At 42.4% G+C, this 14,897-nt stretch overlaps 1 protein-coding gene across 1 annotated transcript in view; it reads right to left on the reverse strand.

Moving 5' to 3' along the window:
* Nucleotides 1-12,507, reverse strand: part of LOC118116253 (connector enhancer of kinase suppressor of ras 3-like) — a 34,571-nt gene extending 22,064 nt beyond the window's left edge. Inside the window, exon 1 of the mRNA XM_035167740.2 lies at nt 12,245-12,507. Within this exon, the coding sequence (XP_035023631.2) occupies nt 12,245-12,296 (52 nt within the window). The 5' untranslated portion in view covers nt 12,297-12,507. The remainder of the gene's footprint in view (nt 1-12,244) is intronic.
* Nucleotides 12,508-14,897: the final 2,390 nt, after the last annotated feature.

The raw sequence follows: 14,897 nt of genomic DNA on the forward strand, positions 1-14,897 counted from the left end.
GACAACAACAAAGCCTGTACACACACTGGACAGGCCCTTCCAATGGGAACTGGGGATAGGAGTTACACAATGGCGCTCCACATCTCGCCAATCAGCATGTTGTGTTCTCATCTGTGGACAGTAGAGAATCGCACAGGTTTCTGTCTACAGTACGTCTTTCATTCGTTAAAAACAATGTCTGTTTCTTATAATTCACCTAGTTTCATGGTTATTGTTGAATCAAGTTTTACTGATGCTGCATCTTACAGGACAGGGTTATGGTTAATTTATGCTACCTTGACATAAGAGTACGTTTCCTGCATTGTTTACGTTAGCATGGTTTTTAAGCAATACGTCCACTAGATGGAAGCGCAAAGTTGAGAGTTTTTGACAACATGCAATGCGATGGTAGAGGAGGTTCGGATAATGTACCTTTTAAGAAAGAGGAAAAAGCAACTATCCCTGTGAAATAACATCATATAAGCCATTTTCAGACATGACCTACGGGTAAAATCCAGAGAATTGGCTACAGTGTTTACCTGTAGTCTGCCTTTCACACATGCACAGCTGGAGGATCTCTGCACAGACGCGTTCACAACAGCATCAAATCCTCTGCATAATTAAGGCCAAAGATGGAACAGCCGGGTGCAGCAGGCAGAAGCAGTAGGTGACGTATTAACTCAGTTTTCGGCTCTTATGACCACAGACTCTTTTGAGGTCTTTGTCTGTGTCTTCTTTTTCACTGCAAGATATTTGTTTTCTTTTTGTATTTTTGCGTCGGTCGTGTTTTAGAACTGTCATCAACCCCCCCCATTCCCTCGTTGTGAATCCAGCGGGGGATCTCCTGCTGTGTTCTCACATCGACTTCACCTGGATTTCTACAGACTTTACACTAGGAGGCCAGGCGGATAAAATCGCAGAAACGGAGCGTCTCACTCGGTCATTTGCACACATGCACCTCCTCTGGAGAAAATACAGAGGTACTGCGTAGTCCAGTGCATATCCAAAAGCAGCTATAGATGCCATTGTCGAAATTTCTGCTTCATGTCTTCTGGTCATTTTGGTTGAATTATTGGATACACTGTCCCCCACGATTTAATGTGGTACTGCAGCGTTTCATCTACATCCCAAAGCTTTCACGAAGCGTGCATAAATACAAATGAAATGAATGCAGACTACGGACAGAGGGCTGCGTCCGCTTTCGTATACACATCTAACGTTGACCGTAAATTCGTCTTTAGGGTTAGTTAGTGAGTTGGTCGCGTTCTATCCCTTTTCAGACTGCTTAACAGGCTGTGACCATGTGTGACCCCTGTTTTAATCTTATCATGGCTTCCTCCTGCAAACAAAGACTGGTTCACTTCATGTACACTGATCTAAAACACAGACAACTACAAAATGGCAGTGACATGTCCCGAGTGGGTTTCTTAAGTGAGAAAAAGCAGCTGAGGCCGGTCCTTCCACAGCCAGACAAAGGCAGCTCTGTCTCTTACAGCGTGATGGACGATGACTGATGAGAGAAGAGGGGGTCAAAGTTTGCGTGGCTGGGAGTACCACCCCCTGGGCTCAGTTAATCCTCACCTCAAGCAGCCCACAAACCCCAGGCACAATGCTGGGTAACTAGTCAGATTTCTAAAATTCCTCTTATTTCTAGTGGTTCAGCTAATACTGACAGGAGTGAGGTGAGAGGGGATTTCTGGAAGCGATGTGGGTCAGAGCAGAGGAGCACAGGGGGTTACGACAGGTATTTTGGTGTCGCATGCATGATACATGATGACTTCTGGTCACAAGCTGATAGGAAGATGGAACAGAAACAAGATGGAGCTAGAGATGAAACATACTGCTGCAGGCCTATTAGTAATGAAAGCAACCAAAACAGTTGTAGCTTAAGATAAAGGCATGGAAGATAAATCATATACAGTTGGGCAAACACAGACAGACATTTAGTTTATGTATAGGGACATAGGTACAGGGATATCTGAGGTCAGGTTTATAAAGCTGTATAGAACCCCTGTCTTTCCTGATTAGACAGTATGCACAGATAGTGTGGCCCGGCCTTGAGGGTTGGACAGGGCCAAGGGTTGGAGCAATAACCTCTCAGAACAACGTAAACACCCATCCCTCTCCAGTCAGTCCGCCGCCCAGCAACACTGCAGCTCGTTGCCACTAGCATAAACACCCTCGAAAGAAAGCAACAAAGCCCTAAAAATGTCTCATAAGTCCCCACCTCCTCCTTCTCTTCCCAGTCCTGTTCCTCCATCCCCACCCACCACATTCTTTTACGTCTTTCCTGGCCCCTCCAATGTCCGTGATTATTGTCGTGGTTCCGCCTGTTGACAAGTATCCCAAGATAGTCACAGTCTTCGTGTCTTGAAAAACACAAGATGCAATGTAGACTGTCACTTTTGGAATCGGAAACGCTGTTGTCTTTTCCATTTTTAATCACAGGAGATGTTAAACGAGAAAGCACTGACGACATTCACTCTGTGTGGCCATGAGAGTCACTCCTAAAGATGGGATGAGTTGCATAACAGGCAGCGCTGTTTGTGTGTCAACAGGACATCTAAAAGACCCGTGCTTTGCTACAGCCTATGCATCATTTACCAAAGACAAAACTATAATTAGGGAGTTGCTGAAAAACAGACAGGGATGGAGGCAAAGACGCAAAAAGTGGAGGAACAAAGGGCAGAGACAGAAGAAGACAAGGAAAGACAAGAAAGGAAAATGACCACTTTTGAGAAGTGTCAACCCCTTTCAAAACTAAACCTGGGTTCAAAGTCATAGCCACTGACACACAAACAGGTTGTGGTGAAAAAACAGGGGACTCTGTTTAGTGTTTTCAGCCCATCACATGTATGATCAGGGTGGCCCTGCATGCTGATTACAGACCCATTTACCCAGCACCATAATAGCTGCCTATGGAAACCACAACAAAGATGAACAAGGTTTGGCAGAGGAAATGAGCCCCACTCATTTAGTTTGCCGTGGGAATATTGTGCTGGTAGACAAAGTAACACTGCAACTCTAAAAAATTGTGCATCAATGTACTTTAATGTTCGATGACAATGGTTGACTTGGCATTTATGAAACAGACTAACATGACCCAGCCTTTACTTAAATCAAAGATAGCTTCATATTGCCCCTGTGGCTCATATGGTTGAGTGCAGTACTTTCTCTGGTCCTAATGTGGATCCCCATAATAATCTTTGGATAAGAACCTGCTAATTGCCACAAATCTCCAAGAGGGTAAATCCCTGCTCAAATCTTGTTAAAAAGCCAGGCTGAAAAAGCAGAAAGAAAGAGTCTACTGCCAAGCCGTGCAGAGGATTTACTCAATCAAAACTGACAGTGGGTCCACCCGTGACCTTGGCACAGTGGACGTCCCTTCCTCAGCCTAGGCTGTCCACACGCAAATCTGAGGGTGCTACCTGCGTTTTTACCCTCGCACAGAGCCATGGAGGAGGGTGGGGGGGTGGTGGTGGTGGTGTTGGCGGCAAAGGTTGGGGAAAGTTGGAGGATGATGAAATGAAGGAGGAGGAGTGCGTGACAACAATCCAGCAATTTATAGCTGGCTCGTGGGCAGGTCAGGGGAGGAGGAGGAGAAGGGGGTCAAAAAGATTGAGAGCATCATTAGTCTGTCCGTCCTCTCTGTACGTAAGACCAGAAAAACAAAAAGACACACACATGCACACTTACACGCCTCTTCAAAAAACACAAACTACATTCCAAAACAAAAAGCAACAAGTCATCAACAGCTTTCCCTGAAATGTCTTAATGACTAATTTCTCATATTACTACACCGAGGAGAAAATATAACGAACACTTGAATAAATTATGCAACGTAAAACATTACTAAGCAGCCTGCAGGCTGTAGGCGGCTGATCCTGTTCTCCCTGCTGCAAGAAGCCTCCAGGTGGGGGAGGGTGAGTCATCTTCAATGAAAGGTAGCGGTGAGCGACAGTGTGTCACCAGGACAGGGCACCTATGATGCAGACAAACATTCACACACTGCATGTTGCACTGTGGTTATTCTGCTGAAGTTTTTACATTCAGTTTTCATGCTCTAAATTAATCAAATATTCTTACCACACACGCACGCTAATCTCCCTAATCACAAAAAAACCACACTGCCCCTTTTCAGCCAGGTGAGGTTTGTTTGTATTCTTGTCAGCACCTGTGGGTCTCCCTCACAGCCATGACATATTAGGAAGGGACAGTCATGTTCCTATGAATAATAAATGTGTTGTTGACTGGAAAGGGCGTCACATACAAACAGAAGAGCAGGTGGGAGGCTTTTCCCAGGTGTCTGCACGGAGGGAAACAAAAGGGAGAATCATTCGATTCTCCCATGGTTGTTCGTCAGGTCCAGGATCTACCACTCCCTGCTTAAACAAATTCAAACCCTATGTTTTCCTGCAACGTCCTTTGTACAACCTATTGAGAAGAGATCGAGAGGAAAAAAATGTTTTGTTTGAAACGTGCTGGTGTTTTCAGCCTCGGGTCCAACGTGGCTGAGATGTGACATGAGATTTGTCAAGTTTTGGCCTCTGGCAGATAATTTTAAGTTCAGTGAGTTGAGAGATGTCACAACGAATTCCAATTTAAGCATGTCAGGGTGGATCTGTCAATAAGTGGCCTGTGTGCTGGATGCCGTGACTGCTGGAAGAGGATCAGGAAATGTTTTTTTTTCTTTAAAAGGTAGGATGGTGATGTGGAATCCCTCATGAACAGGATGTAAAACTGTTTCTCCATGACTTCACTACAATGTGTTTGTGGAATTTTCTGTGGACACCCATCAGTGATTTTCAAAGGGGAACAAATGCAAACTGAAACTTGGTACAAGTGTTTCACCCATTAGTTTGTTTTCAAACTTTCTGTAATAGTATGTGCCTTTGTGCTCTGTGGAAAACCAAACATACGAATAATCACAAAGAAGGTATGAAGCTTCCCTTTAATCTTGCAGGTGTTTTAGTTTCCTGGTTAAAAGCATAATACTTTCATCCCACCATCCACTCAATGTGCGTGAAGCGGGTTGCATGGTGGACCTGGGGGCTCATCCGTGCACCATCAATGGTGTGAAAACACAGACTGGCCCATTACATGCTACAGGTCTATCAACACTCTCTAATGTAACCAGTCAACAAGAGAGCTGACGGGTTTAAAAGACCTTTCACAGCAAGATAAATCATAAGCAAGGACTTTTCCAAACAATAACAGCCTGTATCTAGTTGATTTGTGATATGAACACATGATATAATGTTGAATGGACTGCAAAATGAAAGTTAGAGTTATTTTAAAGTTTAACCACAGGACAGCAATTTTAGAACTGTTAATAGCTAGACAGGAATTCAGCCAGCCTCTGTGGACGACTGGAAAAAATAAGGACTAGTCTGGACATGTTATGAGCAAGCTCTGATCTGGCAACTACCCAACTGCCCGGCTAAACCCACAAGTGGGTAACAGTTCATAAAACTACAGATCACTTCATAATCATAATGACACTGCACTCCATTACAGCGTAAGCTGGTGGCAGGATGAAAGAGCTTTGTGTGTATTTGGTCAGCGAGGGGGGAGACCATCAATTCGACTGGGTTCAGCGTTTTAAATCCGTTAAAAGCAACTGGTGGCCCCAAATGCAACAAAGGACATGTGTGACCTGTTTTGACTGCTCAGTCGCCGAGCAGTTTGGGAGGGAAAAAACGTCAGGAGGCTGCATTCCTCTCATGTTCTGTGGTTATTTGCGCATAACTGCCTTAGCAGTGCTTTGATAGGCAATATCAACATAGCCCTATGCTTCCTTCTTCGTTCTCTTCACCAGTGCAGCAGCGCGGATCTGGTGTGGCAGCAATTTGAGAAGATGAAACTTTTCAAATCACATGACTATGACAACGAGTCTTCAGGCATAATTGTGACACACAAGCACATAAACCAGCGGGTGTGGGCAGGTGCATGCATTTGACATCCCTGCACGAGAGGTCAGTCAGTCAGCATGTGACCCGTATTTACACTTTACACGCTGTGCCACCTCAGGCTGGAGCTTTTACTCTCACGGCTTAAGCATGGCACTTCGCGGGGCAATGCTCTTACAGCAGAGCAGGGCCAAATAGCTCACAGGCCCTGCTAAGCTGAGATCATCGGGGGAGATTTGCAATGCATATTCTAGATTTGAATGAAAAGCAAACTGGTCTATCCCAGGTTGGCAAGGGTACCAGGTGGCATTCGGTCTCCTCCACTCGCAGAGTGAGAAGAACCGTTGGGTTCACAGGCAATGCAAACTGATATTGTTTGCCTGATAAAAGTAATAACCCCTGTAAAGTGCTGCACACATGAAGGATCATTATTGTGTACTGTGCAAACACAATATCAAAGCCGAACAAACTCACCTGAAGCTCAAATGGGTAGCAGCGATTAACCCTATCATAAAAAACACTCAGTGAAACAAATTAACTCTTGGTTTGTCTTGCTCACTAGAACAATGACATAAACTATTGATGATTTTTCTAGAAGTCCCCATATGCTGGAGCTCCTGAGGCTATGAGGCTGGGACATCGGTCCGTGTGAGAAACAGGCTGCGGAGGGGCCAACAGGAACAAAACCACGGCAATCCCTTTCAGTCATCCCTCCCCAGGGGGAATCCACTTACAGCACTTCCCCTGAACTCTAAAGGCCATTTTCTATGGAAAAGTAATGCGGTTATCTGCCCATCAGTGCAACACAATAAGTACATTTTAAAGGCTGAATGGCTGTGTGACTGGTAACTGGTAAATGACAAAGAAGGGTGTTTTAACATTGAGGGAGGAATTCCTGTCATTTGAATAATTATTTAACCTTAACCTAACCCTACTTCCTTGTATACATGAGGCCACTGGACGGGGCAAGCAGATTTCCACAGTTCCTAAATCCTATGTCTGGATTACTTTTACACCTGTCCACCCTGATGCATATACACACGGCTTCTACAGCATAAGGGTTGCTAAACTGGATTAATGATGCCTGTGGAGACTATCCAAACATAGACATCCACTTCTCTGATAGAGCCAGCACTAAAACAGAAGCAGCGGATGCCTTAATAAGGGTGAGGCGTCTGCATTACGTCTGTTCACACTCCAGTTAAAGGAGTCACTGTTTCAGCCAGATAAGAATCATGGGCCATCATTGCCCACACCTTACTATCTTCTCTAGAGATAAGCCTGTTGAAGGTACCCATCAGTGAGGTAATTTAGACTGAGTGGAGTCAGTGGTATTATTTTTTCAAGTGGCCACTTGGTCAAAGACAAAATCATATTCAACACATGTATGTCACCTCTCTTGACAGGGCTGGGTACCGACCTCTGAACTTGTAAAAAGGAACCAACAGAATTACATGGATCAATCAAATTTTATTTGTATAGCCCATATTCACAAATCACAATTTGTCTCATTCGGCTTCACAATGTGCGACATCCTCTGCCCTTAACCCTCAACAAGAGTAAGGAAAAACTACCAAAAACCCTTTTATAGCAGTACCGATTCACGTTAAATCAAATGGTGACAAATTGAATCCCTGAAAGGGTTAGAAACTAACAGAGAATAGAGAAAGACTAATGCGTTGAATGTGACAATATGATGCAAACCTCCTTTTTGGTCATTTCGCACAGCCCTAGTACACGTAAGCAACCACTAAAAACAATCATGACACAATATATATTTAAGATAAAGCAGGACCATTTGCCAATATGGAAGCACTACAGTAGTGACAACAACAACATAACAGAAAATGAGAGTGTTACACATACAAAAATGTTACAGTTAGGCACCAGTACCAAATTCAAGATACCAGTATTGTATCCATTCAGATGTAAAAGGTGCCCAACCCTACTGTCTGACGCTTTATCCACACTGAGTTTTAGTTTTAAAATGCAACTGCCTCCCGTTTTACACATGCACGCACATACCCTGTATATGTAAATGGTCATGTGATATACATTTTCAAGTTTGTTAGAATGGACAGGGATTATAACTGGTATGGAGCTCGATTGGAAGGAGATTGTTTCAGTTATAAAACACCATTTTAAAACAAAAAATGTATCAGTATGGATGTAGCCTGACAATGTAATTACAGACTCGGCACCTTGGTGTTATTAGAGAGGCATGATACAGCTACATACCCCATTGCTACCACTCTTTTATATTCCAACCGTATCACATCAAGCACACATGGGATAACAACCTGCATTGGACCATGTATATCAGACATCAAGTTATGGGCCTATACAACAGACACATCTGCAACTGTAACTCCCCACACATCACCGATAAGCCAATGGAGTCGGGCCTTGTATGGATGTGTGTGCTAAACAGGGAAGTTTGGTCTTAAAGTGGTATGAGATGGATGCAGGCAAATAGACCAGCAGGACTTTAATCATGACCTTGTGCTCCAAATAAACTCCATCAGTTAAGTTCACATGCCTAATTCATCTCCAGATACATGGGTTTGAAATTTGATTATTCAGCGTTCAAGTATAGAAAATATTGGAGGACATCCAATGTCTAGTGAACTGCAAAGCCAGGGCTTGTTAAAGAACTGGATAAAAGCCATTTAGTCAGACATTAGTTGCGTGGGTTTACATGTCTGGGATGCCTTGTTAAAACTTGGCAGTCAGACTCTCAGTAATTACAAGGTGGACAAGAGTATAGGACAAAAACAAAGTGTGTTTAGTAAATGAGAAGTTATTTGGCTGAGTTGGTGCTAAACATTCCCCGGTGAGTGCCAGTCCGTCTCAGCTGAAGCACTGCCCATAAGGGTTCAGGACTATATTTGGAAAATGACTTGCAGCATGTGACTTACACTTTTGACTTAGTGAACGTGGGTATGCAGGTCAATCTATTAATGTCACAGCTCTTCAAACTTAACCCCAAACTGAAAATTCAATTCATTTACTGCAAACCTATCATGTTGTACCATCTACACTGTCATTAGAAAAGTGCATACTTCCCCTGGGGCACGTAGCTCCACACATGACATATGGCACATCCATCACACGACACTCACCGGTCCAGCTGGAGGACCAGAGCGTGTGGTGAAGGTTCTGTGCTTCAGGGTATCTTCAGTCCCCCAAAAACAAAATACAACAGTGTGTTTAAATTGTAGGAACAAAAAACCCTTTCACCAGCAGTAAACATTCACAAACCACCATTTGATCCGCTTGAACAATGCAAGTGATTAACAACTGTCTCAATACACAAGAAGTCCCTGTCTTACCCGGGAAAACAACCTGAGGCAAAAAAAAGTGCAAAGGTCTACAAACAAAGTCCTTACTGGCACTTACTTCTTACACACAGGCACAACAACTCTGGAAACACCCGTGTTTGCCATTGGTGTGAATAGGTCAACATGAGGCCATGACCCTATTCTAAACTAGGGTTTACCACAGTGTGATGCTGCTTGTCTTTGGCATGGAAGGATTACACAAGCTATTCTTCAGGCAAAACAAAGACTGTGGTTACATGCCACATGTTTTGGCTGAGTACTGCAGAAACTGTTGGTAACTTCTGGCCCATTCTTAGTTGCATACTTTGCAGTTTTTGACAGCAAAAACTTTAAGTATATCTGTGAAGATCTCAGTCATCCAGGTCATCGTATCTTCAATAGTTGTAGTGTTGTTGTACCAATCGAACTAAACATACCGTTTGAGCATAAACTGACACTAAGGGATAAAAACACTATCCCTGTGATGATGGTTTAATAGACAATGTCAAAAAGCTCTGTTGCATTTTGAGTTTTAGTCAGAAACTTTATATGTTGTGTGACTCTTCCTGCTGAAAGGCAGGTCAAATAGCTTGCAAAGTAATTGTAGTGTACACCTATAGATGGCCGGCACCTCTACCCAAGCAAGTGACTATTCAGCTATCCTGGACCACAATGAGGAAAATCTAAATTTCAGGTACAATCGTGCAAAGCAGCATCATCCACTTCCCTGAATCTAAAACAAAATGAAGTTACATTGTGACAATGACAACAGGAACTGCTACCTTCCCCTGCAACAGATCATTTGGTACGAATAGTTAGCTGCAAGTTGACCAAGTTGTCCATAATCATGCACCAGGTTTGTATGTGAAAGGGATCTATGAAACATTCCCATGAATGTTCTGCTGTCATTTCAGATAGTTGACTCCTACCATGTGTGTCTGTAAGGGGGGGCAAATCCAGTGGTTGAGAGCTGCACAGACAACCGCTGAGTCAGATTTTCAGTAGTCTGACAGCAATGGGGCCTGTGTAGACAACTAATCCTCGAACCACACATGCCCTGGTTGGGCTCTTCTCACTACGCACATTGAACCTAACCCCTCCACAATCCCCTTCAGCTCCCAGCTATAGATGAGCACTGGAGGGCATGTCTCAATCAGCAGTTACATACACTGCTACAGATCCAAATGATGACCAAAGAGCTCAGAAATTTAATTCACGAGATAAACAAAAAGGAAAGCACCTACAATTTGTTTTGGGAGTCGTCAAAATGTCAATGACAGGAGAGCAAAGACAAACAGCTTTGTGACACATAAACAGCACATTACTCCTTTAGCATCATTATAAAGACACACTTCACTGGTTTGCATTCGGAATGAAGCACTGCAACCACTTCATACTTCACATACCATTTGCTGTCCCTCACTAGACATACCTGTGCTGTGACGGAACTCGGGTTAAGAGAGGAATGATGACATTACCATTGCGAGCATTCCTGACGGGAATGGTTTGTTATGGATGTGTCAGACACTCAAAAAGCACCAAAAAGGGATCTGACTGAAAGGTGTTTTGTTTAAGATAACTGGACTTCCTAAGAGGGAGTGAGTTGGCAACGTAAGCTATTACTTCGATAATTGTTCAAATCAGTATGGACTGGACATCAGTGTTACTTAATTTATAAATAAGTATTGAAATGATTGAGTGTACTTGATGACTTTGATGACAGTGTCACTCCTCACTATTTTTAATACTAGTAGAGTCTATAACGTGAAGTAAGGCTGGCAAATATGTTGCCTGTTTCTGACAGAGAAGTTAGTGTATTTAAGAATCAATCAATTCTTAACTGTAAAAAAGTAAAGTCAAAGTCAAAGTTAACAAGTTATACGAACAAAATGTTATTTTAAGTTGAAGAAACTTAATTAATTTGTGGGTTACCAATTTTAGTATTGTTATAAGTTGCTTATTCAGTGTATTGTGTTCAGCTAATACTTCAGCTAAGGAAAATTGCATAACATCAGTAAGTGAGAGTAAAATCAGTGAGACTGGATTAAGTAGCTTGTTTCTGACAGAGAAATATGACAGTGAGTCAAACATTTATTTTCAGGGAAAAAAACTAAATTGTGTATTAACTTAAAAAATGACTTCAATTGGTAACACGAAAATGAATTAAGTTAACAAGTTATACTGAAACAAATTTGATAATTTCAAGTAGAAGAAACCTAATTAACCTGTGTGTTATCAATAGAAGTATATTTTAAAGTTTATTTTTTCAGCATATAGTGTTCAGCTGATGCTTGTCTCTCAAATCAAAACGTTAGCATGATATAAACATCTCAGCTGAGCAGTGGTATAGGACAGGTAACACAGTGAATAGCTCAACATCAGTGAGAGGAAAAGCAGTGAGACAGGACCATGTCGCCTGTTTTGACAGAGAACAAAGTGTGTTTGACAGTAAATCAAACATTGATTATATAATAACTTCAAGCATTAATTAAGTTCAAAGTAAAGTGAACTTACACTAGCAAATCTAATCATTTTAAGTTGAAGAAACACAATTAATCTGTGTGTTTCCATTGAAGTATCTATTTAAATTGGCGAACAAGTTTCTTTTTTCAGCTGATGTTTGTTTATCAAGTGAACATGGAAGCATGATTCAAACGTCACAGCCGAGCAGTGGTGTTAAAGGAAAGGAAACACAGTTGAGGGAAACTGCTCAACATCGGTGAGAGTAACAGCAGATGCGGTTCCATTGTTATGAGGCTGAGTGGAGGAGGAGGAATGTTGTCACAGTTTCTACGAAACTAGCCGGAGATAACCGAGAGGAGCGACTCAGAGGAGAAGAAGACCGACAGTGCGCAGGAATGAGCCACTGTTTGTGCCATGTTACAGTAAAACAACACACACACACACACACACACACACACACACACACACACACGCACACACACACACACACACACACACACACACACACACACACACACACACACACACACACACACACACACACACACACACACAGTGCTCCACACTTCTTACCTCTCATCCACTCGACAACTTGCTTCGGCGTCCACTTGGTTATGGGCTCCATGGTTTCTCCAACACACCGTCCGCGGCCAAACAATAACAAAACAACAACGTGGCGACGAGAGTTCGATTAAAGAGAAGTAAAGCTGAGCTGTCACATCGTCAGGGCTGCCGGGAGCTGCTGGTCTGTTTGTGTCCGGCCACCGCACGACTGAGAACACATGTGACCGGAGGATCTCAAATCCCCCACAGCTCCTCACAGCCCGGCCCGGGATCACTGCTGCCTTCACGTACCGCCGGGAACACTGGGAGAAATCCCCACTGCCTGCAAAGTGACGACACAGGCAACCTTTGTTGAGATAACTTTGCCTTTCTCAGCTATGGGAAAAGTCCAGCACAAGAGATGCTTATTACATCCCGAGGGGTATTTTGTTGTACAGCCAGCAGCCACTGCAAAAACAGATAATCAATAAATACAATGCAAATACACCCAATAGAAAAACCCCAGACTGATTTATAAGGTCAATGTACAGTGGCCGAGAGAACTCAAAGTACTGCAAATTAAGAAAACACCTGCAAATACAAAAGCCAAAAAACGAGTAGCCGACTTCCCTAATTTCACTTGTCTGGGTCCCCTGGAAACATTTCCGTTGTCGTTATCGCTATTCAAAGCGCATTTCTGTATTTGCATGTGTTGTGACTTTTTGCAGCGATCCCAACTGAAGTGTTAGGGACACACACCCAGGTATGATCAGCCTGTGGTGGGCCTGCCTGAGAAGGGGGTGTCCTGTGATCAAAAGGCCCAAAACACCTGTTAACGCTCAGGTACACAACTGAAGATATGTCCCTAACATCTGCTGGTGGTTGCTAACATCTGTTAACATCTACTGGCGGTTGGCAACTTCACTAGTGCAAAACACCCTCAAACGTACAAGGGATATTCACCATCTTTTCCTATGTTGTGAAAATAACAAAGGAAATCATTCAGACTTATATACAAGCCACACATGTGAACAGAATTAAAGCAAATGAAGTTCAATTTTATGAAATAAACTGACTATAAAATCTTCATTGCAGATAAACCAGGTAGGATGAACCCAAAGACTTCTAACTTCACTCTGCACCATAGACGGTTGATAAACATCTCTGCACACAACGTCCAGCACACAAATAATAAAAAGTGACAGTATATTGTAGAACTGTTTGAGGAGGAGTCACTAATTACAAGGAATAATTCTGAAGTAGCTCCGGAGCATTAACACAGTCCAGGGGAACAAAACATTACAAACAGGCATGTTTAGAACAAGCACTGCACTCGTTTTATAAAAGCGTATGCACATTTTATAAATATTCATGTTTAAAAATACACAAACGCCTGATAGTGTTTATTTACCATGCTGAAACATGGATACAAGGGTTTACATGCAGCACCTGAATGCAGCGTATGATGTAGGTAGTTTCTCTGTGTTCACCGCCCTCATTTGAAACTGGAGGCGTGTTCACTGAACAGTGTGCAGCTCAGTTTATATTTGGTTTCTCCCACTTTCTTCTTTCCAGTGAACTCAATGTGACTCACCACTGCCCTCTGTCGGTATTCATTCTCATTAACAGATTTACTAACCAACTAACTAACTAGCCAACCAACCAACCAACTAACTAACTTACTAACTAACTCAAACAAAATGTACCTTTGTTGATCCTCAGTAGAGAAAATTCAAATGTGACACAGCAAAACAAACTATTGTCTTAATCTAAATCTAATTAAAGAACATAATGGACAAACTGGAAAGTTCAACACTTGATTATCGTGTTTTAAATAGAAGAAAACTAGTTAAACTCTCTTTGACATCATATAAAATATAAAGACAAACTATAGATAAACTCCTCTTTATCCCTAAAAATATGTGAAGCAGGCTATGAAAATAAAAGCATGTATCAGACTATGGTTGGCAACCCAGGGATTTGCAGGTGTTGAGCAGCTGCAAGAAAACGCATATCTGTTAAAATCTCTATCAAGATCAAAATATAAATATCTTCAGTTGGAAAACCCTGGATCCTATAATAAAAGGCTTTAAGAAATCGCAAGTGCTTCATAGCTGGATGTCTTTATTAAAAGCTGCTTAATAGAGGTGATGGTTTTAAGTGGTTTTACATTATGGTTTCTGACATCAAATAACCTTCCCTGGCTCAGTGTTTTTAACACCAATCTGAAACACACCTTTCATGGGAGAGTCCGGGCCCTTCCACATGACTCCCCCACCGCACAGCTGGGAGCTGAATGTGCTGCACTGTAATTCAGCTGCATATTAAACCTCAGCTGTTATTAAACTTCCTGAGCAATGCATCAGTTTGCTGTCAGACAAAAAGTCCTGGAAGCCACAATAGAGTGTAAGCCCATTACATGTAGTCCTGTTCAAACACGCTGGTTGGTCTTTGCCTTAGATTAAAGATAATTAGACTATTTTTTAATAACTAAAATTAGACAAGCTGATGTTTTCTTTACAGTCTCTGAGCCAATTCTCACTGGTGATGACTGATAGGTAAAGTTTGAAGCTAGGTAACACAACACCTGTACTCAAAAGAAACAAGAACAAATGGAGTGAGAGTTTGATCGGCACAAAGGTATGGAAGTATAAAATGCAGATTAAAGTAAAGAAATGAAATG

Source organism: Hippoglossus stenolepis, chromosome 10, assembly GCF_022539355.2.
Source record: "Hippoglossus stenolepis isolate QCI-W04-F060 chromosome 10, HSTE1.2, whole genome shotgun sequence".
In the NCBI taxonomy this organism is placed as follows: domain Eukaryota; kingdom Metazoa; phylum Chordata; class Actinopteri; order Pleuronectiformes; family Pleuronectidae; genus Hippoglossus; species Hippoglossus stenolepis.